This window comes from Chrysochloris asiatica, unplaced genomic scaffold (genome assembly GCF_000296735.1).
Source record: "Chrysochloris asiatica unplaced genomic scaffold, ChrAsi1.0 scaffold00145, whole genome shotgun sequence".
Lineage (NCBI taxonomy): Eukaryota > Metazoa > Chordata > Mammalia > Afrosoricida > Chrysochloridae > Chrysochloris > Chrysochloris asiatica.
In genome coordinates, this window is record NW_006408663.1 from 5,209,994 (window position 1) to 5,235,790 (window position 25,797).

A 25,797-nucleotide genomic window follows, 5' to 3' on the forward strand; every position below is an offset into this window, starting at 1 on the left:
AACTGACTCGACGGCACATAACAACAGCAACATATTATTTAATAAGTTAGAGATTCTTAAGAACTATAAACTGTGTGTCTTAAAATAATTGATATTTTCCAAGATTAAATTAAGTTATGCTATTATGATACCACATTATTGACTTTGGCAGTAAGAATGTTATTAAAATTTTTCCAATTCTCCTTCCCTCATAAACTCCCAACTCCATATATGAAAATCTGTTTTCTCCTACCCTTCCTGCCTCACCTCAAAATTCTTCTGAAGAAAAATACTATATCCAAGTAGCCAACATTTGCTGTATTCTTGGGCTTGTATACCAAACCATCTAGCTGTTCCTTGAATCATCTCCTAAGGGATTTGGTAGTCTCCAAACAACACTTTGGGAGTCCTGGTGTGGCGCTGTGGGTTAATGCACCAGACTCTAAAGCCGTTTGAACTGCAGGGCCAGCAGTTCAAGATCACCAGTGGCTCCTTGGAAACCCTATACAGGGTCGTATGGGTCGGAACCGACTTGATGGTACTTAACAACAACAACAAGGAAACATTTTAATAAAACTCAAAACCTCCAGTGCACATTAATAAATACAATTAATCAGCCAGCTGTATCTAAACAACAGGCTTGATAGCCTAAACTGACAAAAGGCTGCTTTCAGATAAGTTACATCTGTTGTATGATTTTGGTTGAAATCATTGAACCCAGGACAAATTTAAGTTTTTTTGTAATGAACACACTTCACTACAATGATGATGAGAAGGGAAGGGTATGAGGGGACAATCAAAGTTTCATTTTGGTCACCAAGTCTGACTTACAGGCAAGCATTTATTAAATTTAGTAAGGTTTGTTTTCTTCATTGTTCAGTATAATTTGTGGCTATTGTTATTAGGTAGCTGCAAGGTTTTCTCCATACTAAAATTCTATGACCTTTGCAGTTTTGTTTATTATTTATATAATTCGTTCAATATATTTACTACCCCCAGCCCCAATATCTTTACTTTTTCAGAAGAAGAAGATTAATGCTAACACATTTTAAGAAAGTCAAACTTATTTCTATGGATCATTGTTCAATGTATATAGTTTGATTCCACATGTGGGTGAGTGAGTCTGAGGCAACATTGCAAATGAGAACATAAAGCTATGTGCTAGGCTCCCCCTTCTTTATGAAAAAGACAGAAAAACTGGCAATCTAGAAAGGATAACTGAAGCTTATGGCCAGTGTGAATTTTAAAGTACATTTGAAAAATGCTTTCCTATCAACAAGATACTGATCATAGTATGTTTATTATAAAAGAAAAGAAAATACACACACACACACAGACACATCCACATATATACATGTACGCATATTTTCTTCTTTGAAAAGAAGCATGTGTGTGTGTATGACTTGGTGAAAGGAGGGTACTTTAACTTGAGTTATTTCATTCTTAACACATTTAAAAGAAAGTGGTCCATGGTTTAAATTATTATATATGCCTGAGTGTTTGTTTGTTTTTTTTTAAAGCTAAAATGAATAGAGAGAAATACTGTTAATTGATGGTACATGGAGGGAATTATAATCATTGCAATGAAACAAAGTATATGATTTGTTTAATGTAAAACTGATGATCTGTCCTGTAAACTTTCACTCAAATCACAATGAAAAACTTAAAAAAAACAAAAAAAGATAGAAAGAAAACAGCCCATCAACCTTTTCACATTCTGGTGCATTTTCACAGGGATCTCTCTCCTTTTGTCCCAAAACTCACAATTCTAGCTATTATCTGAGAAGCTGTCTACTCCTGAATGATTTTTTTTCTCTCTTTTTGTAAATCTTACATGACAAGAACTTGTGGTCCCCCAGTTGCCCTTCTGGGAAATGAGAAAGAATTGCTTCCTACTCTTTGAAGTTCTTATGCAAATAGAGCATTCATAATCCTACTATCTGGAATTCTTATCTTATCACTTGAATGATTCTCTTTAGAAAAGTTTTGTTGGAAGGGAATTAGCCCCAATTGCTTCACCAGGAAGTCAGCAGACACTGACTGCAGCCCAGCAGGTTTTAGCTAGCCCATATGCACTCTTCTCTCCTGCTGCAAACTGGTTTTAATCAAGAAAATTGGAGCCCAAAGAAGTAGAGCCACAAACTTATCAAGAGTCAGTTGACCTCTCTCAGTAATCATTTCTTTGCCAGTGGGTAGATTTGTCACCAGGTTTTATGAATCACTTACCTCAGGGAAATTGCATAGATGCTGGCTTGAATCTTCTACTAATGTGTGGATTGGTGAGCCATGCTTGAATGGCATAAAGTGAGCTTAATAAGCCTCTGCCTGGTTTTCTTTCCAGACACTGAGACATGTGACTACGGCTGGCACAAATTCCAAGGGCAGTGCTACAAATACTTCGCCCATCGACGCACATGGGATGCTGCTGAACGGGAATGCCGTCTACAGGGTGCCCACCTTACAAGCATTCTGTCCCATGAAGAACAAATGTTTGTGAATCGTACGTACTAAATCGACTCATTTCACCAGTTTTTCAGGTTTTTCTGTATCCAACTGAAAGAAAATAGCTTTCTTGATTGTCATTCAATTTAGTAACTCCCTCATCTGGGAATAATTTTAAATCATCTCACTCTATGAGTACTGCATTTAGGGTCACATCCAACTATAATGTAATAACTATAGTATTGCTTGGTGTGCCACCAGTAATACATGGATAGCATGTGGTCGGTTGAATCAAATGAAATTGCTGTTAGTTGATTATTTCTTGACTTACAAAAGGGTCATTTCATAAAGCTTACCCTAAGTCTTCACTAAGTCTGCGCCACACCAGGACTCCAACCCTAAAATCTCCATGATCTCTATTTGTATATGTTTCTATGTTCTGCTGTGGTGCTGTAGGATAAGCGCAAGACTGTAAGGTTGGTTTGAACCACAAGGTCGGTGGTTCAAACTTACTAGTCACTCCTTGGAAATCCTATATTGGGCTGCTGTGAGTCGGAACTGACTTGACAGCCTTTAACAGTAACAATAGTAAAATGTTTAAGAGAGAAGATACTTTCAGTTATTTTTATTCCACTAATTAAAATAGGGAGTCCTGATGTGGAGCTTTAGGATGAGCAATGGACTGCTAACTGCGAGGTTGATGGTTCAAACCTCTCAGCCACTCCTTGGAAACTATATAGGATCGCTATAAGTCAGAAGTGACTCGAAGACTGACACTTAGCAACAACAAAAATAAAACAGAATTACGTATAGCACTCATATCTTATCCTCTGCGTATATTGGTTCTCATCTTGGCTTTTAATTATGTTAAACCATAGAAAGTGACTTCATATTAAAAACACAAATCAGTAGAAGTTGTTGTTGTTAAGTACCATGTAATCGGTTCTGACTCATAGTGACCCTGCATAGGGTTTCCGAGGCTGCAGATCTTTGCGAGAGCAGAATCTTTCTCCCGCGCAACAGCTGGTAGTTTAGAACTGCCAACCTTGAAGTTAGCAGCCCGATTCGTAACCACTATGCTACGAGAGCTCCTCAGTAGAGGTTGGAAGCTAATAAAATTTCATACAAAAATACTTAATATCTTCCAAGTTTAGATTCACCACCAAAGTAAGATTAAATTCATAAAGTAACTTGTAACAAAGAGAAGGGCAGCTAATTTTTATGTAGCATATATGTAGATATTTTTGGTTCTGAATCATTGTTACACCCTTTTCAATATTTTCTCATGATGCTTGTTATCTTTGAAACATTTGATTGTTATTTTGTAATCTGGATAGAGGTTCATTTAACATTATTATATTGTATCCTTATCAATGTGAGTCATCTCATAGAAAGTATGCTATTTGTTTTTTTGGGGGTTAGTTTTGCCGAACAGTCTGCTCTAAGTTGTCCCTGTTTAAAGTACTTTGAGAAGAAACAAGTGGCTTCCAAAAGTCAGGCTGGCATGGCTAGATCTGGCTCACTTTATTGGGTCACTGAATTTCTGCCAATGGCATAGCTTAACTAAGAAGTAGTAAATGGAAAAATTCTATCATGAGTTAGGATGGAAAAAAGTACTTATTCTAACAGACTGCAGGGAAATAATTAACTCTGTCTGATATTCTAATGTTTGTAAATTAGTTTCTCATTTAAAAGTACATAGTGCAGAAGAAGAAGAAAAAAATACACAATGAGAGATTTAAAAAAAATTTTTTTTAATATATAAGCAATTAATAATAATAAAAACAGCCAGAGAAGAGGAAGCATGATTCACTTCAAAAATATTTCTTTCTTGGTATGTTTTCATCCAAACATGGGCAAAGTAATCAAAATATCTGTGTTGCTTCCCATTTCTTAGGTGTGGGTCATGATTATCAGTGGATAGGCCTCAATGACAAGATGTTCGAGCATGACTTCCGGTGGACTGATGGCAGCACACTGGTAAGATACGAATGAAAATGACACTGATTTTGGGAACTTGGAGCTGTGGGGTGATCAGATGTTTCAGGAGGGTGCCTTGGCGGCTTGGTGAAGTAGGGAAAGGTTAAGCATGGACTCTTGAGTGACTCCAACTTCCAGTCATCCCGTCATTACGACTTGCTCGCTCGCTTTAAGTGGGAAAGATCAGGCTTCCATTGACCTAGATAAACCTGGTAATCAGCAGAATTGCCTTGAGTTGGCTTTCAGATTATCTTTGCTTTTTGTGGCTTCAAAACCAAAAGGCAAATAATAGCTGTAGGACAGAGTACTTTTTCAATTAACCTTCTTTTTAACCTTTTTCCTTCTTTACTAATTATACCTCACATCTTCTCTAAAGAAGCATGGTTCGTTTTTATCCAAGCATAAGTGCCCTCACATTTTTTTTTTTTTCTTAAAAAATTGTTGCTTTATGACCATTTGAATCTTCTTACATTCCAACTATGCTGATTACATATATGAATATGTTATTGTTGTATCATAGACTTATAGTTAGTGACCCCTATAAGGTTTCTCATTGTGAGAGCAGAGTCTCCTCTTTCTCACAATACATAAAGATAAATACATAGAAACACACACACATATAAGGGGGCTTCAAAGAGTTTATGGAAAAATATAATGTGTTTATTATAAGGAGCTCTGGTAGTATAGTGGTTATGAATTGGGCTGCGAACCGCAAGGTCAGCAGTTCGAAACTACCAGCTGTTCTGCAGGAGAAAGATGAGGCTTTCTGCTGCCATAAAGATTTACAGCCTCTGAAACCCTGTACAGAGTCGCTATGAGTCGGAACCGACTCCACGACACATAACAACAACAACAATTCCTTACAATAACCTTTAAGAGAGGCATTGGGTGTTTCATAGGTAAGGCAAGGGAAGATCAGTTAAGCTGAAATATTTGACAAGAGTCACAAAACTCCTAAATGGTGATGCCAGCATTTGAATTCAGTCCTGTATCTAAAGAACAATTTCTCTGGCTTGTGCCTCCTTGAATTTAAGATGAGTCTCCCTTGTCACATTTTCTTTTCCTTCTTTCAATTAAATTTTAGTTTACATTTTTGGTGGAAATATACATAGGAAAACCTTTCAATTAAATAATTTTTACATGTACAGTTGCTACATTGATCCCATTCTTCAATGTCTGCAATGGTTCTTGTCTAAATTATTTTACCACCATTAAGAGAAACTCAATGCCCCCTAAGCTTCTCATCTTTTGAGTTGCAATTGTCAATCACATTGTCCTTTAAGCAAACTAAAATAAATGCTCTTTCTCTCTCTCATTACTCTTTACCTTTAATCAACATTATTTGCCTTTCGAGTTCAAAAGTAGATTCATGGAAGGATGAAAGAAAAATTAGGAAAGTGGATTATCCTTAAAATGTGTTTCTGGCATGGTACATGAATCATAACTTTAGATCAACGTTCTTATTATTGGCAAATTGTTCTAGCTGAGTGATATATCTGTAGTTGGTGCATCTGCATATTTTAATTTTGCTGTATGTAAGCGGAATACATTTAGCCAGTTAAATTAATAGTTGTTGGCATGATAAGTGTCCTTTATATATTAATATCTATTTAAAATAGACAGTTTTATTTTCATTGACTTAATTTGCAAGCGAATGTAACAATTAAAATGTTTTTTCTATATATTATTTTTCTATTTTTGTTAATGTTTTTATTACATAGTATAGGCATTTAATGAGCTCTGGTAGTGTAGTGGTTATGAATCGGGCTGCTAACCTTAAGGTCGGCAGTTTGAAACTACCAGCTGTTCCGCGGGAGAAAAGATGAAGCTTTCTGCTCCCATAAAGATTTGCAGCCTCGGAAACCCTGTGCAGGGTCACTGAGTCAGAACCGACTCCACAGCACTTAACAACAACATTGGCATTTAATGAGTTCTCCCTTGTTGAATGCATTAATTTATTCCTGTAGGATAAATTAAGTTCCTAAGGTACCTAATAATTAAGTCTGCCTTCCACCATCTCTTCCTTATAAATTGTCCAGTGAAAAGTACAGGTCCTTGTGATTCCCAGATTGCATCATGGAAAATTTAGCAATGATCCAGGACTCAGGTGGCCAATTTCAGGTGGCCATGACTTCTCTCAAAGTGTACCTATTGGCTGGGTTCATGTATGCTCCAGCCCTGAACCTACAATAACTGCATTTGGCCAGGTGGAGTGTATGAGTGAAAAACCTGCCATTTGCTACATACTGTTCAGAGTGAGCCAAGTCCCAGTCTGTTTCCAATCTGTAGTTGGTTATATAGAATTGCTTTGTGTGTTTTCATTCTTAGAGTTTATGTTCATTACTCGATGTTTATTCTGGTTTCCCCCTTAGCAGTTAAGCAGTCCAAAGGAAGTTTTTTTTTTTTTTTTTTTTCCTTTCTGTTCTTTATTTCTCAGAGTATCTAGGATAAGGTCCTGTATACTCCCTGTGAGTGATCTAGGCCAATGAGACTGAATATGGGCTTACATCTGACAGCCACATTAGGTCTGCATCTTTCTTGTCAGGTGTCATACAGGTGAGCTTGACCCATCAGATACCATTTTTCCTTTATATCAAAATACCTATTTGTCTGTGTGCATAGATTTTTAATGGATGCACACAGATACTATACAGAAAATAATCACCTGTTTTACAGTCTAGAATAACCTGGAACTTTGTTAGCATTGGACTTTTTCAAAAGAGAAAAACCAGTCTTCCTTTGCTGAATTTAGTAGGCAACATAAACAAAAATATTAGTGTGAATGAATTCAAACTTTTAATTGTAACTTAAGGAATATGGAGTGAGCACTAAGGGAGGGTTTGAGTATGAAGCTGGGCAACAAATGAAATAAACAAGCAGAGCTTATCAAATAAATGACCCAAGTAAATTCAGAAAGAGAAAAAACAAAAACCAGACAGGCCCTTGGTTTTTTCTTAATTCACTCTTTGTGTGAAATGAAAGTGTGCTAAGGAGTGTCCCTTAACTTTGAACATTTTGGAACAAAAAAGACCATCTGCCCAACAGCCTGTCTCCCTCGCATCTGACTGATCTCTGTCCCACTTCCCTGTGTTTGTAACCACCCTTTCCTCTAGCCCCTTCCTTTCTGAGAAGGTCTAGGTGTCTCTAACTGTCACCATCCCCTTAACAGGTTCCATATGTGTGCTGACTTTTGAATAAAATAGTTTCCCTTTGTTTCACTGTTTACACCAAGTTCCTTGCTTTTGAAAATACCTCTAATAGTAAACACTTCATGTGAAGAGCAGTATCTGATTACATTGGGAAATGGTGTTAACTTGACTGCATGCAATTTTAAGACCTTTGTTTATGTTTTAGACTGATTTCTCCCATCTTTCTCTCCCTTCCATGTCTTATTTGAAAGATTTATTAGACCTTATCCTTCTTGGGAGGTAGATCAGCATTACAACCAAACAAGCTTTTGATATTTACCTTATACTCTCCTTTGTTACACAGTCTTACAACTCAATAAAAATTAAAAGTTTATATTAGGTTTCGATTTCAATAGATGTTGTAGTATAATTACATCATTTTCAGTATGATTGTGCTAGACTTAACTCAGTTATAAAAACTTATACTGAAGTATTGATGTTTGACTAAGTTATCTAAATTGCCTTTCTGATGGATTTCATTCCACAGTACTGGTCTTTATTATACGATGTTGCTGTCATTGATAAAATGACAAAATCGCGGCTTTATTATATTTTAAAAATCTTTTTCCTTTTTCATTACTTATTTGGGACATTTTCCCAATAAATAACACAAAAGAGCACTCATGAATAAAATTGGATCTAGTCTAACACTTGTGATTTGTATTAAGGTTATTTTCTCTTAACATATTTATTTTTCACTTTGTCACTTGTCTTTCTCCCAACTGTTATTCTTTAACTTGGCTATTGATCTCCAACAGCTAAATGCAACAAATGCTTTATTAGAAACTCTAACAAGTAACTTCAATAATGAATTGCTTTACTTGTCACCCAAGTAATGTCTTCAAAGGCACCAACTTAAACCATCCAAGTTAAATACACATTCAAGCTGGACCACTTAAGCAGGCTTTTCTTATCTAGCTGCTATACTATTAGGTGACTTTTAACTTTTCTTTAACTTATTGTTAAATGGATGACTTATCTGAAGTTATCTTCCCCTAGCTGTTTTCTAGCCCCAGTGACCTGACCCTCCCCTTGCTACGTTCTTTTTGAAATTCTTTAATGTCTTTTCATTGCTTTCAATATAAACTCTAATTGTTAGCATAGCAGGCAAAGTCCTTTATGATCTGGTTCCTGCTCAACAAACAACTCAATCTCTTGCCACATCCTAAGCTTCTTGTTGTTAAGTGCCATCTATTTGATTCCGGTCCATAGCAACCCTGTATAGGGTTTCCATGGAGCGGCTGGTGAGCTTGAACCACCAACCTTGCGGTTCAAACTGTCTTTGAAGTCCAGCACATTAACCCATAGCACCACACCAGGACTCCACACTTCCTAAGCTATGTTGTTATTGTTGTTATGTGCTGTGGAATTGGTTCCAACTCATAGCGACCCTGTACAGGGTTTCCGAGGCTGTAGATCTTTACAGGAGCAGAAAGCCTCATCTTTCTCCCTTGGAACGGCTGGTAGTTTCGAACTGCTGACATTGCGGTTCACAGCCTGATTCGTAACCACTACACTACCAGCTAACACATGTTTTTTTACATGAACTAATGGCAGTTAATACATACATAAACAGTATTCAGCTAATTCACTGATAATCTTTTGAATTCTGAAATTAAGGCTTTTGGCTTAATTCCTTTGTGACATTTTCTCTCTATCTAAATGATTTTTTTTTTTAATTAGTTATACCAGTATAAAAAAATAAAAATTAAAAGGAGTGCTGGTGTGGTACTGTGTGATAATGCACTGGACCACAAGGTCAGTTTGAACCTCCAGGTTGTCAGTTCAACCCCTCACAGGGTTGCTGTGAGTCAGAACTGATTTAACAACACAATCACCCTGAAAAGGGGAAGGGGAATGTGGCATTTTCCTTCCAGGTTAAAGTGAAAATAAATCAACATACCCAGCAGCCCTTTTCCCCTTTGCTTTCTTTTACTTGAACAAAGGGCATTATAGGTGGAAGTAAAGTAACTAAGTACCAACTCCTCCTTTTTGCGTCCCCATTCTCCATCCCCTCTCCCAAGCTTGGGAGAATAGAGCTGAGTGGTGTACTTTTATTTTCGTAGGGAGGCAATGTTGAATAAGCCAGGAGGCCTACAACTGGAGCCAAGTCTAGCTGGTAAAATACCACCACTTCCTCCAACTCCAAAGGAGATAGCCAAACACAGACTTTATGATGATTGCATTTTTTTTCAATGCCAGTGATGCTCAGTCTTCAGCATGACTTCAGTTTTCAATGAAATAAATAGTGACTAAGATTCAAAACAACAACAACACCAGTATAAAAAGCAAAATAGATACTTTAACTTTGGTAGTGTGGAAACATTGATGGATTTCCAAATATGGTGACAAGAAAAGAAAATGTTCTTAAAAATAAAACTGTAAAGCTGAGCAGAGTGCTTTCTACCAAAGTTATGAACTCCAAGGGAAAAAAAAATTCTACTGGTAACGATGGCCATTTTGTCCATGGTTGTCCCAGAAACAGCTTTTTAATACATGTTGAAAAAAAAAACTGGAAAGTGAGCTTTATAATGTTTCTTGCCAGTCCATGTTTGAATTTTTGCAGGGCAGGTTTTACATAAGCTTTAGGAAACCCCACTACTCAGGACTTTGAAGGAAGTTTTTCCTTAAAAAATATTCTGTCAGTATATTTCTGAAGAAAAATGACTGTTAAAAACATGATTGTTATTCAAAATGTAGTGAAACAGGAAAAGGGAATGTTCTCAGCTCCGTTCACTTTTTTATAGATTGGCCAAGAATGATTTTGTTGCCTCAGGTGGATACAACTTCATTTATCCATCTACTTCCTGAGCCTTCTCTTTCGAGCATGGAGGGAACCGGACAACAGACAAAATGTGGAACTATTTGTATTTCTCTACTCTGGTACCGTAGTGGTTACAAATCGGGCTGCTAACCTCAAGGTCGGCAGTTTGAAACTACCAGTCGTTCTGCAGGAGAAAGATGAGGCTTTCTGCTCCTGTAAAGATATACAGCCTTGGAAACCCTATGCAGGGTCATTATGAGTTGGTATCGACTCCATGGTACTTAACAACAACAACATATAAACACAGGATTGCTAACCACAGGTTGGAAGTTCAAACTCATCAGTTGCTCCTCAGAAACCCTATATAGTAGGGTCGCCATGAGTCCGAACTGACTTGATAGCACTTAACAACAACATAAACCAGTTCTGGTGTTGTAGGATAAGCACTGGACTGCTAACCACAAAGTGGTGGCTCAAACCCACCAACCATTCCTTGGAAACCCTGTAGAGAGTCACTATGAATAGGAGCCGACTTGACTGCATCTAACAACAGTATAAACCGGTTGCCATTGAGTTGATTCTCAGTCTTGGTGTATGCCAGGATGGAATTGTGTTCCATAGGATTTTCAATGATTGATTTGTTTGGAATGAGGTCACTAGGTCTTTCTTTTGAAGTGTTTCTGTGTGGACTCAGCTCTCCAGCCTTTCTGCTAGCAGCAGAGCTGTTAACCAATTGCACTGCCCAGGAAATTCTCATTGATCTGCAGGATTTTTTTCTCTCTTCTCTTCACTGAATTCTTCCAGTACTGCCAAAGTTTACCCCCAACACTGGGAATCGAGACACTACAGTAAATGAGACATAGTTGCCTCAAAGGATGTTGGTTGGCATTGTAAATGGAGATGTCCAGAGGTCAAGAAGAGTAGAACTCACAATCCAGTTCTATTTTGAAAACATTGAGGAGCTTTTGTAAGATTTCATTTGTTTAGCAAAAATTACACTGATTTCATTTGTATCAGTTAAAAAGGTTTTTTTCTGAATCCCTTTTATACATTTTAATTTCAATCATCTCTGGTTTGTAAGTGTGTGGTGTTGACCCCTCCTAGACTTGATTTGCTGTCTCCCTTGGATGTAGTCTTGGCCTCCTTCTCATCATCTATTGTACTATTTAGAGAAAAAAGAAGCTTTCTTTCTCTACTTGTTCTGTGCCTACCTGGAAGTTCTAGAAGAAGTTACTAAAAAACATGATTGCTGTGGTGGTTAAGTGCCATTGAGTTGGTTCCAACTCATAGAAACCCTATGTATAGGGTTTCCGGGGAGCAACTAGTGAATTTGAACCACTTAACTTTGTGGTCCAGTGCTAGTCCTATAGCGGCTATACCAGGATTCCACCTTAAAAACATGATTAGTAAATATCTTATTTTCTAGCTATAACTAAAATATTTATAGTCAATAAGTGTTATTTTGATGATGAGAAGCTACTTGATGGGAATTCCCCTATGTAAAAAAATTTTCTGGAAATTAACTAAAATTTGTTTTTCATTTTGAAAATTGTGGTCCAGCACTAGAAAGTTTTGTTGTTAGGTGCCATCTAGTCGGTACTGACTCATAGTGACCCTATGCACTGCAAAACGAAACACTGGTGGTCTTGGGCCAACCTCACAATCATTGTGACGCTTGAGCCCGTTATGCTGCCACTTTGAAAATCCATCTCGCTAGGGTCTTTTTCTTTTTCTCTGACCTCCCACCTTACCCAACATGATATCCTTCTCCAGCAACTGGTCCCTCCTGACAATAAGATTGGAAAGGTAGTACACCTAGAATTTGTGATAGCTACTAGCCTCCCTGCCTATTGATTAGAATTGATGCACAAGAATATTTGGATTGATTATAGCTTTGACTTTAAATTGAGAAACTCCTTTTATTTTTTTTTGAATAAATAAATCATCAGTCTGACATGGAAAGTATTGTGAGAAAAACCAATATTTAAAATGGAGAAACAGTAAAGTAATGACCTTTAGTCAGGAAGAGACACTTAAAAGGGATATAACAAAAGAGTAGCAAATTATAAACTAAAAACTATTATTCTTTTATCACAGTAATTTATCATTATTGCCATTTTATAAACACAAATATTTCTATTCACCACCTTTTCCCAAATGTTCTGGACACCAAAAAGTGAAGCAGGAGTATTCACTAATTCGCAGGCTTTCCAAGCTTGTTTGTAGTTTAATGCCCTTTTGAAAGAATTGCACATGATTTGGTAGAAAACAATACAAAACAAAAAACCCAAGCCCCAAACTTAGTGTGTATTTTTCTATCTGAAAATCATAGAGAGTTTTCTATAAAATATTTGCATATGAATGTATATCAGGCTGTGGTGTAGTTTTAGTTCCAAGTCAGAGGCCACTTCTCTTTTTAAAAATTTTTTGGTGAGTTTAGTGAAGGTTTACAGAGCAGAGTATCAGTTTTATATACTTTGTTCTATCTCAATAATTGCAGTCCCATTCATGTAACATCACTTTTTCCACTTTCTTGTTTCTGTTCCTCCTTCTTTCCCAACCCTTCTGCACTTTGTCCTCGGGTCAGTTCTGCCCTTTTGATCTCTAATGGTTGACTCTTCTAAGGCATGAGGGCTTTACCAGTGTTGTCCCCTCGATCCCTCTATTGTTTGACTGAAGATTGAGCCTTAGGGTAAGGTCTGTTCTAGACCTGAAGGGTGACCAAGGGCCATGTCTTGGGGTTCCAACAGTCTTGTATCTGACCAGTAAGCTTGATCTTTTTTATGAATTGGAGTTTTGCTGGACGTTTTCTCCTACTCTATCCAGGATCTCCTAATGTGATCCTTTTAATCTTTTAGACAGCCTGGCGCCGTCTAGTTCTTCTGGTCTCAAGGTCGTTGAGACTGATGTTCACGTGGTCCATTAGTCCATTGGTCTGATTGTGTCCAAACATCAGTTTTCATCACTCCTTTTTCCTTCAGACAGAGAGAGACCAATGTTGTATCTTAGATGGCTGTTGATGAGCTTTTAAAATCCCAGTTGCTACTCACTAATATAGGATGTAGAACATTGTCTTTACAGTCTATTTTATTCCAGTTGACAATGGTGCTCTGAACGCCCAGGCTCAAACCCTTAACAATAATGTCTAAGAAGTTTCTGTAACATTGCTTCTGTATGTGCCACCACATTCATAGCTATCTATATTTGCAGCAAAGGTAAATTGTTTTTGTTGTTATGAGCCATGGAGTCGGTTCCGACTCATAGCGACCCTGTACAGGGTTTCCGAGGCTGTAAATCTTTACAGGAGCAGAAAACCTCATCTTTCTCCCATGGAACAGCTGGAGTTTCGAACTGCTGACTGTGAGATTAGCAGCCCGATTCGTAACCACTACACTACCAGAGCTCCTTGTTGTTATTGAGTGCTGTCTAGTGGATTCCGACCCATAGCAACCCTGTATAGGGTTTCCCAGGAGCAGCTGGTGAGCTTGAACTGCTGACCTTGCAGTTCAAACAGCTTTGCAGTCTGACACAGTAACCTACAGCGCCACACAAGGTCGCCACCAGAGCTCCTTGTTGTTGTTTGTTGTTAGGTGCCATCAAGTCAGAACCGACTCATAGTGACCCCATCCATGCACAGCAGAACGAAACAATGTCCAATCCTGGGCCAACCTCACTACCACTGCCACACTTGACGCCATTAATGACGCCACCTGGCTGATCCATCTTGTTGGGGGTCTTCCTCTTTTTCTCTGACCCTCCACCTTACCAAACATGAAATCCTTCTCTAGCAACTGTTCCCTCTTGACAATATGTCCAAAGTATGAGAGACGAAGTTTGGCCATCTTGGCTTCTAAGGAGCACTCTGGCTGCACTTCTTCCAAAACAGAGCCCCTTACCCATGTGCAAATATCCTTGTCAAGCCTATATGTATTTGTGGGTGTCTTCCCACTTTCCCTCGTGCGTCTGTTCAGGCTGCATGTTTATCCATGCACCTACGCCATAGATCATTGTCATTGGAGGGCTGTGTGTATAATAGCAGCATTGACTTCTGTTGCCCTTCATCCTTGCACTCCTCCCTAGGTCTCCCACTGCCTCCATCTTTTTTTTTTTTTTTGGTGACCTTTCTGGTAGCATAGTGGATTATGAGCTGTGCTGCTAACTGCAAGGTCAGCAGTTAGAATCTACCAGCTGCTCCACGAGAGAAAGATGAGGCTTTCTGCTCCCATAAAGCTTTATAGGATTTAAATAATAATTTGTTAAAGGCAATACCTTATCGTAGAAAAGGGAAAGAAAAAGAAAAAGTTGACTGGGTTTTGGCAGTTTCTCATTACATTTGGATTGTTAGCACCTCAGGATTGATGAGCTGTGCAAACAAGCTTGGGGTAAAGGAGCCCATTGGTTTCATTCATGTTATGGATTAAACTGTAAGGAGCTCAGTAGGGCTCTGCTGGAGGCCCCCTGTTTCACAGTGGGAGAAACTCACATCCTTTTGGAAAATGCTGTTGATAATTACTGCTTTGTGGGGCCCGTGAGCTCACTCTATCACACAAGATTAGTGCTCTACTCAAGAGCTGGCCAGATTGGCTCTCCTGCACTGAGGTTTGCCAGCTAGGAAAATAATGGGCATATTGCCACTTTAACAGCTGTCAAGAGACCCTAAGTTAGTTTTTCTTCCCTTCAGCATATTCATGTTTGTAGGATTGGATGCCAGGCTGCCAAACGTAGGGCAGTGACACCCAAACAAACGTCTCTTTCTCCTTTAAAACAAAGCTGCCCTTTTCCTTTCAGTTGTGGGTTAGTGAATTGCCCTGTTCAAACTTAAAGACAACAGCAAAAGCATAGCCTCCCTTAAAATATAAATAAATAAAGACCCAGAGCAGAGTAACTTTTTAAACAAGTGGGAAGATCAGAAAAGGCAATATCACTACCTCACAGGGAGGTCAGTTGCCTTGTATAAGTTAAACAAAGTTAAATGTAGTCTGCACAAACTATAAATGCCTATTCTGTACCACAGCCAGCTGGGAGGATAAAGACATTTTAAAGTTAGCGAATGTTTTGATTTCTGTAATAAGTAGTCCTCACAGCTTCCTTTCAGATAACCGTTTGACCTGTGTGATGAAAGGCTGGAGGTAACCCAGAGTGGTTATTCTTTATCTCCTTAAGAAGGTGGTTTCTTATCAGCGTACGTATGTTTCAAACTGGTTAGCCATCCTGTAAACTGTGCCTAAGCTGAAAACTGTTTTCGATGTGGAGTTTGCTTTTATACTAGTGTGGCTATCTGTTTACTCTTGGCACTGAACTTCATTGGGATTTAATTTCTAATTCTGGGAGTACAGCAATGGCAAATTGGTCGCAGGTGATAAAGGGAGTTTGCACATAGAGAAATCTGCTTTTAGTTTAGGTTTCATGTTTTTATGACTGCTCTAGATACGTTTTTACGCTAAAAATAAATGAATCACAGCCACAGACATTTCTTTTGGGTGCATGAGTCTTGATTTATGCTTTGCTCTGTTCTAGAAAGGTATCAGAATGAAGAGATTTGACTTTGCCTCTAATGCAGTGTCACCTTGGATGTAAATTACGCTCTGATAATTCTAAATGACAAAATAGAGAAAAGTCAACTATTGTACAAGAATATTTTTATCAGAGCGTACATGTAGATTATGTCTCAAGGGCCTGCAACAAAATACAATGCAATCCGATTGGTAGTGAAAAACTGGGGCTCATCTTCTAATAGAGTTTGCTTCATGTTTCTTCTCATAGATGTAGGAGGGCACATCAAAGATAATCCTTTGGTCGATTTTTTGTTTCTTGTTTTGTCACATGAGGGAAGTAGACATGATATTTTCAGTATATTCTAAAGACTAATGTTAATCATGATTTAGTTAATGCATGATAAATATAATGATGGATCGATATCACCACCTAGTGGTCATATTATGTTTTGCATTTCCAAACGTCTACACAGAAATTGTACTCTATGAGAATTAAATCCGTGTAGCTTTGAGTTTGAAGATACCATCTGAACTGATTGATAACCTGAAAGTTAAATGTCAAATTAGATGATATTTTCAAATGTAGTGCGAAGCTAATATATGTTTGTCATGTGCTTGATAAAACCTTAGCAACTAATGGCAGTATTAGAACCAATCTCTGGATTGCCATCTTATGCACCAACAGAAAGTTTTCCTTAGATAGTTTCCTTGGCAGGTGATCCACTTTTGTGGTCTTCTTGTGAATGTTTTTTTATAGTGAAATAAATTAGTGGAGCTTGAGGGGCAAGAGGGTAGGTTGAGAGCAGTGCCTGGAGTGTTCAATGAAAACCAAAATCCAAATTACACTGGAAGCTTTGTAATTACCTTAATGATCAGAATAATGTGTTGTTTTATGGACAAATGCCAAGAATGATTTTTGTCAGTGGACAAAATGTGCTTCGCAAAATCCTTAATAGGTCCACAACAAAGTGCTTAATTAGCCAAACAAGATAAACTAAACTACAGTAAATTTTAAAGGATAAAAGGTGAACTGTGCCTAAGCTGACCTATTAGAGCTAAATATGAATGACTCAAAAAATCTGAGTTTTAATTTTATCTAGGGCCTGTGAAAATTCTGTTTTCTCTTCGTTTATATCACTCTACTTAGGAGCCAGTAGAGAGGGAAAGAGCTCACGAAATTCTAAACAGAGTATCTGAATTTTTAGAAGAACGAGTGCCCATTGATTATTCTTTGAAATTATTTGACCAGGTTAAGAAATAGTAAAATCTTAGTGGACAACATTCAAAATAGGCAGAGCAGTGTGGAGAAGGGGTAATAATTAACTACGCTTTGATCAGAGGAGGAACTTTGACAACTTCTTAATCTTAGGATGATGATAAAAAGGATTTATAAACAAGACTGTTGATGGTCTAAAAATTCTTTGTAGTCGAGGTTGAAGCATGACCTTATATTTTCATATTGTCAGGGTTTAGATTTTCATGTTGATAATGTCTTTTTAACAACCTTCTTCTAGAAATCTTAGTATGGTAAAATAAACGGCATTTTGAATGTTAAATGGAAGGGTATGAGTAAAGCATTCCATGTTTCCAGATCCATCCTTGTTCCAGTCTGTTAATCTTTACTCTTTTTGCAAAGACCTATTTCCTTGTGTATCTGTCATCTTGAGGACCAACTAGAACATGACTGTCACAGCAGTGACTAATTTTGGATGGCTTTATTGCTCTTTCACTGAACACAGTACCCAAAGCTGAAAACTCCAGTTCTTTCTTTATGAAAACAAAATATCTTGATGTCGTTCTTGAATAGTTTTTATAGAATCCTGTTTTTTAACTTTGGAAAAGAGGCAATTGTCCATCTTGGTACAATGGGGAAAACAATCAATGATTTACATTTTTATCAGCAGTTTGTTTTGTCCATTCTTGTGATATTAGTTATCTGCTGAGTTTTAGGGATAGAGCATTGTTACTGGGCATGCAGTAGTTTAAAGATCAGCTGGTACTCATGGATGAATGTTGAGTCCCCTGAGACACTATCTAATCAGAGAGTCACCTCAAAGAATGTAAATCCTGTCTGAGTGTAATAGATTAGATAATTTACAAAAGCAGAAACCATTTGGGTCCCAGTAACAGTCGCTGAAAAAGGATGTCATTGCTGGGTAAGATGGAGGGTCAGAGAAAAAGAGGAAGACCCCCAACGAGATGGATCAGCCAGGTGGCATCATTGATGGACTCAAGTGTGGCAGCGGTAGTGAGGTTGGCCCAGGACCGGACATTGTTTTGTTCTGCTGTGCATGGGGTCGCTATGAGTCGGTTCTGATTTGATGGCACCTGACAACAACAACAGTGCTAACTGAATCAAGTTAGAGGCTTGTAAAATTGCTGAAAAAAAAGAGAAATAGCTTCTTGAGATTGCTGAATGAGAAGAAAATAGTTGAATCACTCTGAAAAAAATCAGATCGCCCTTGAAACAACCCAGGTGTGTCAGAGCAGAACTGTGCTCCCTAGGTTTTGCAATGGCTGATTTTTCAGAAGTAGATTGCTAGTCTTTTTTCTGAGACATTCTTGGGTAGACTCGAAGCACCATACTTTCAGTCAGTACCAAACCATGTTAACCATTTGCATCATCTAGCGATTCCAAATCATTGTTGTTATTGTTGTTAAGAGCTGTCGAGTCAATTCTGACCCATAGCAACCCTGTATACGGTTTCCAAGGAGTAGCTGGTGACCTTGAACCGCCCACCTTGTGGTTCAAAGCGAATTTGCAGTCCAGCTCATTAACCCACGGTGCCACACCAGGATTTTGACCTTTAGAACTGAGGTGGTTCTGAGAGTTAGGAATGTTGACACACAGTCAAATTCTGGTTATTGCCAAAACACTACTAGATAGCTCTTTTTCATAATAATGTGAGACATAAATATATTTTTTAAAGTAGAGCAAAGCACAGATTATTTGTAACAAAATCATCTAAACATTTAAATTTTTTGGCGAATAACTTTAGTTTGCTCTGAGTTTTTTACACTCAGAATTAGGATTGGTTTGTAATGAGTTCATTGGTTTATGGAGACAGTTTAAATATAAGAGGAAAAAAACTTAAGAGCTGTTGGATTTCAGCCAGGATTTTTATAATCATTTTATGATTTTGGCAGCAGACATGCTTGAATGAAATTGAGGGACAAAGAAGGAAAGAAAAAACAATGACTAGAATTTGAATCTAATTTAACTGAAATTTAAGTCTTTTTTTGGTACTTTTATAGAGAGAGAGTGCTAGTCATTTCATTGGAACTCTAAAAATGAAGTCACTTTATCATTTAGTGTACTGCATTAGAACTTACATGTTAGGTGAAAATTGTTATTGTTGTTGTTGTTGTTGTTAGGTTCCATTCAGTCAGTTCTGACTCAGTGATCCTATGCACAACAGAATAAAACAGTACCAGGTCCTATGCATCTTCACAATTGTTGTTATGTTTGAGCCCCTTGTTGTTGCCACTGTGTGAATCCATCTTACTGGGGGGAGGTGGGGGAGGGGTCTTCCTCTTTTTCACTAACCCGCCACTTTACAAGCATGATGTCCTTTCCTTCTCCAAGGATTAGTCCTTCCTGATACATGTACTCAACATAAGTCAGAGACTAAGCTTTGCCATCCCCACTTCTAAGGAGCATTCTGGCTGTACTTCTTTCAACACACATTGGTTAGTTCTTTGGGAAATCCATGGTACTTACAGTATTCTTCTCCAAAACTATAATTGAAATTCATCAATTCTTCTGCAGTTTTCTTCATTCATTGTCCAACTGTCATATGCAAATGAGGAGATAGAAAATTCCATCGCTTGGATCCAGAACACCTTAATCCTCAAAGTGACATTCTTGCTCTTCAACACTTTGAAGAGATCTCATGCAGCAGATTTGCCTAATGCAATACGGGATTGATTTCTTGACTGCTGCTTCCGTGAGTGTTGATGGAGGATCCAAGCAAACTGAAGGCTTTGACAACTTCAATCTTTTCTCCATTTATCAAAATGTTATATATTGGTCCATTTGTGAAGATTTTAGTTTTCTTTACATTGAGGTATAATTCATATGATAGCTGTAGTCTGATTTTCACCAGTAAGTATTTCAATTGTCTCTCTTTCCAGCAAGCAAGGTTGTATCATTTGCATACTATAAGTAACATTAAATAAGGCTGTAAAGAATTAAGGCAGAAACAAAGAAAGCTTTTCAGAAAACCGGAGTTTCCTTTGCTAATTCAGTTGGGCAATAACATGGAGTAAAATCAAAGCAGCCCAGTCAAAATAAAATTGCACAATGGGGCTATCAGATATGAGGTAATAATAGTGTGATATGCCTTTGGGTATTGGACTTTCTTGTAAAAACCACAGAGTTACAATGTGGTCCTGCACCATTAAGCCACAGCTCTGTCACGCAGTAACACAAAACACACATTCTCCATCATCACTGCAAGCCAAAAGTCGCTCTCACCACAGACAATCAAACCTTTTACCAAGGTCTGAGTCTGCACAGCTAATGCCCTGAGAATCATTTAAGTGGTATGGAATCTACTTAACTCTTACTTCAGTGTGAAAATGAGATGGTTATTGTTCAAACCAAGGAGCTCTGGTATCGTAGTGATTACAAGTTGGGCTGCTAATCTCAAGGTCAGCAGTTAGAAACTACCAGCCATTCCACAAAGAGAAAGATGAGGCTTTCTGTTCCCGTAAAGATTTACAGCCTCGGCAACCCTATGCAGGGTCACTATAAGCCAGAACTGACTCCATGGCACACCACCATCACCACCACCACCTTTGTTCAAATCAGGAGGAAATATTGGCTGCAAAGTACATGGCAGTCCATTCACTTTGGTAACGTGAAGATTAAATTTCAAAAGGCATTAGCTAAGAAACCTATGGGTCCTTTCTGGTAGCTTCATTGGTCATTTTATAATATCTGTTCTTTTTATTCATGTTCATTCTTCCTAATTATGAAAAAGAATTCATTCACTCTTGAGAATTTAGAATCTTGAAAGAATGTATAGAAGAATAAAATATCTTAGTTGCATGTCTTTCAGAACAAAATTGTAAGCCATTGTGCTGCTAGCCACATAGCTGTCAGGCATAAGGTTATGTCATATAGTTTCATGTTCCTCTGGTCTTTTACATACACATACGTACATACCTATAGAGAGCTGCATCTAAGAGCATGTTTAAAATTTGGAGTTTTGTCATTTTAACTTTGACTCCTTTTAACATTTTCCATTTTCTTATATATTCTTCAAAGACAAGACATTTAATGGCTATATAACATTCTATTTACCTGACTATGATTTTTTTCCACTTGTTGCCTTACATAACAAATATTACCTTACATAAAATGTTCACATCTCTGATTATTTTTGGAGATAGAATTTTAGAAGCAATAGAATAGCATGTTTGGTAAGGTAGAGGGTGGAGGGTCAGAGAAAAAGAGGAAGACCCCCAACGAGATGGATTGGCCAAGTGGCAGCATTGATGGACTCAAGCATGGCAACAGTAGTGAGACTGGCCCAGGATCAGGCAGTGTTTCATTCTGCTGTGCATAAGGTTGCTATGCGTTGGTACCGACTCGATGGTACCTAACAACAACAACAACAAGGAGTCCTAGTGTGGTACTATGGGTTAATGCATTGGACTGCAAAGTTGCTTTAAACCACAAGGTTGGTGGTTCCAGCTCAACAGCTGCTCCTTGGAAACCCTATAAGGGTCACTATGGGTCACAATTGACTCGTCAGCACTTAACAAGAAGGAGGCCTTGTAACTGTGGTGGGTTATGAGTTGGGCTGCTAACCGCAAAGTCAGAAGTTTGAATCTACCAGATGAGATTTTCTGCTCCCGAAAGATTAACAACTTCAGAAATACTACTCATACAGGGTAGTTCTGAGTCTGAACTGACCTAGCGACATACCTCTTTGAGGCTATTCATCTGTGTTGCCAGTGGAAAAAAGCTATTTACTTCCACAGGCAAGATCTGTAAGTGCCTGTCTCCACTATCATTTGCTAACTATAACTAACAGCTTTAATTAGGGTTCTGTGTGTGGGAGAATCCTTGTCAGACCTTTTGTGTTTCATGATTTCAAACTAGTTATTTAACAACACTTACTATGTGCCAAAGGAGTTCTGGTAGTGTAGTGGTTACGAATCGGGCTGCGAACCACAAGGTCAGCAGTTCGAAACTACCAACTGTTCTGTGGGAGAATGATGAGGCTTTTTACTCCCGTAAAGATTTACAGCCTTGGAAACCCTGCACAGGATCGCTATGCGTTGGAAGCGACTCCACGGCACATAACCACCATCACTATGTGCCACGCACATTGTTGTTTGTTGTTAAGTGCCATCGAGTCATTTCTGACACATAGGGTTTCTGAGGGGCCACTGGTGGGTTTGAACCGCCAGCCTTGCGGCTCAAACTGACCTTGCGTTCCAGTGCATTATCCCAGAGCACCACCCCAGGACTCCATGTGCCAGGCTTAGTTCCTGGAAATGAGAATAGAGCAGTTAACAAAAAACAAAACCCATGTCCCATGTTCTCACTGAGTTTACTTTTTACTAGGGAGAAAAATACAATAATAAATAAATGAATAAATAAAATATGGTGTTGTTGTTACTAAGGGCTTTCAAGTTGTTTCAGACTCTTAGAAACCGTGTATAGAGCTTTAGAGGCTTTAAATCTTTGCAGGAGCAGAAAGCCTCATCTTTCTCCCACAGAGTGGCTGGAGGGCTCGAACCGCGAACCTTGTGGTTCACAGTCCGGTACTTCTCTTATGGAGCCACCACACTCCCCAATATATGAGGTTAAAAGACAATAAGTGCTATGAAGGAAAATAAAACAAGGACGGGAAAGAGGCAACCTGGGAATAACAAGGAAAGCAGAACTATTACCATTGTAAATGTGTCTGTACATACTATTGGGGTGTAGAGCAATGTTCTACTTTTAAGGACATGCCATTACTGGCTTCCTATAAAAAGTTAGTTAAAAAGGAAATCAGAAATATTTAGCTCCAAAATCTAAAATAAGTATCTGGGGAACTCTGGAATCTTTGACCATAGAAGGTAGTAAATGCAGATTTTTGTTAGCTTTAATTAATTCTTGTTCTTTTGTGCTTTATTTTTATTCTGCTTTAAATTGGTCTACTAAAGGCAACTTACTTAGACAACTGAAGCAGACTAAATAAGACTTTTATGTCTCTGTCTGTTGTCCCATTTTTTGGTCTATTATGGGCCACAAGGTCAGTTTGAACTGCAAGGTCAGCGGTTCAAACCCACGAGCTACTCCTTGGAAACCCTATACAGGGTCTCTATGAGTTGCAACCGACTCAATGGCGTTTAACAACAGCCAGAATAAATCAAGTTTTGCTAGTTGGAAGCTGAAGGATGATGAGGGAATAAAAAAGGCAAAGGAAAATAGAGAAGTAATTAGAAACATTCAGAATAAATGTCCATTCCTGGTTGCAGGGTGCCGTACCAGGCAGAGAGGGCGCTGGTGAGTATCTTCCTCTGAACATCCTTCCTGGAGCCTTCCAGGGATAATTTATTGGCACCATCCAGAGTTGAACATTAGTCTTTCTCATTTCTGGATTTGTTTCCCACCAAAGAAATGGAATCTTCAGCCTGAGTTTTGGCGAGGAAAGTAGATTTATTAAGCTTCCCTTGGCTCTTTGCAATTTTATAGCTCCTTAAAGATTTATTTATCTGTTGCATATGAATTTCTTATATCTAAATTTGAATATGATTGAAGAGATTAAAATCAAAGTAAGCAAGGAGTTTGAAGGAAAAGTAGGAGGTTAATTTATACCAAGTTTTCCAACCTTTAGATCTTCTTAGAAATTATTTAAATTAAAAAGTTACACACATATATTTTAAAGGTTTAAAAATAGCCGTGGTGCTGTTGGGAATAAATAGTAGGACTTAAAAAAAAATTTTTTTTTTTTTTTAATATTTTGTGTTCAGAACAATTGTCATAACTTTTATAGGCAGTTCTTTCTTTTCTTATTTTAGTTTTGCAACTAAAGTAGTTTAACTCATCATTTTAAATCACAAAATCATTTGAACTTTACTTTAAAGAAAATAAATGTATCTGCTGGCCCAGAAAAAAGCCACTGACACATAAATTTGATCCGAATACATGGTATTGTTGTTGTTGTTAAGTGCGTAGAGTCAATTTCGACCCATAGCTACCCTGTATAGGGTTTCAAGGAGCATCTGGTGAGCTTGAACCACCGACCTTGCAGTTCAAACAACTTTGCAGTCTGATGCATTCACCCACAGTGCCACACCAGGACTCCACATGGTATTGTTGTTGTTGTTGTTGTTAAGTGCCATCGAGTCGGTATTGTTAGGTGCTGTCAAATTGATTCCTACTCATAGCAACCCAACGGACAACAGAAACTTTACTCACTCCTAAGCCATCCTCAAAATCATTGCTATATTTTAGCCCATCATGTCAATCCATCTTGTTGAGGGTCTTTCTCTTTTTCACTGACCCTCTACTTTATTAAACATGATATCCTTATCCATGGACTGGTCCCTCCTGATAATATGTCCAAAGTACATGAGATTAAGTCTTCCATTCCTTGCTTCAAAGGAGCATTCTAACTGCAATTCTTCTCAAACAGATTTGTTCATTCTTCTGGGATTGCATAGTGTATTCAATCTTCTTCACAAACACCATAATTCAAGGCATTAGTTCCTCTTCTGTCTCCTTTATTCACTATCCAGCTTTCACATAAATATGAGGTGGTTGAGAGTATGTTGACTTGGGTCAGGCACACCTTAGTCTCCTAAGTGACATGTTTACTTTTCAATACTTTAAGGAAGTCTGTCTTCACTAGGCTTATCTGCGCTAGATATTTTCAGACATGAAAAAGTGATGTTCGAGTTGAGACAGAAAGACAATGGATAACACATTTGTGTTCCATATCACGTTCCATTTAACAGAAAATCCAAGATCAGAAAACTGTTTTATTTATTTATATTCCAATATTATTTATGGTCCAAAACATAGTTTGTTCAGTTGAATTATGATTTATGGAGATCCCATGTTAGTTAGCATAGGGCTTTTTAAGGACTAATTTTTTGGAAAAAGTTCACCAGGCCTTTTGTCTTAGGTGCCTCTATGCGGACAACATGAACCTTCAAACTTTTGGTTAGCTGTTTGAGCACATTAGCTATTTGTACCACCTGCACACTTGGGATAGAGATAGAGATTGTCTTTTTCATATAAATATCAGTAGCAAAAGAGTCAACATTTTACAATAACAAAGAAATGGACTCATGCCAGAGTTTCCTTAGTGCTTAACATCTCTAAGTTCCAAATCACTGCAAATCACACTGGACTGGTATAAGAGATCATTTATATCGAGTACTTAGCAGAGAGCTTCATCCAGTATAGATGCTAAATAAATGACTTGTATTACAATGGTTGATGACAAAAGCTTTTCAGATTATATATTTATTTGTCATAATGAGAAATCAGTATATATCCAGTGATATAGATACAAGCGGGAACAATAGAGAAAGAGCAAACCAATCACATTTTTCAATTATCTGAAGTAACATCCGTTATATAAAGAAAAGCCAATATGTATTTATAGTAACATATATTTCCAAAGGCCTGTCTTTTATATCAATGAGACTAAATGTGATAATTATCCCTATTAAAAGAAAACAAGTTCCACATTAAATCATGAATCAGAACTTCAAAGGTATGGCCGAGAATCATATTTCAAGAGAACTCAGGAAGGTTGAGTATCAAATGATGGGCATAGGTATTGTTGTTGTTGTCAGGTGCCATCAAGTCGCAACCAACTCATAGCGACCCCATGCACAGCAGAACGAAACAATGTCCAATCCTGGGCCATCCTCACTACCGCTGCCACACTTGAGTCCATCAATGATGCCACCTGGCCAATCCATCTCGTTA

The 25,797-nt window shown here is 38.0% G+C and overlaps 1 protein-coding gene across 4 annotated transcripts in view; it reads left to right on the forward strand.

The window, feature by feature from the left end:
* The window catches only part of VCAN (versican), a 131,965-nt gene that overhangs the window by 95,606 nt on the left and 10,562 nt on the right, over positions 1-25,797 (forward strand). For all 4 annotated transcript variants that reach the window (XM_006870600.1, XM_006870597.1, XM_006870598.1 and 1 more), the window contains 2 exons: positions 2,321-2,479; positions 4,319-4,401. In XM_006870600.1, coding sequence (XP_006870662.1) covers positions 2,321-2,479; positions 4,319-4,401 — 242 coding nt within the window. The remainder of the gene's footprint in view (positions 1-2,320; positions 2,480-4,318; positions 4,402-25,797) is intronic.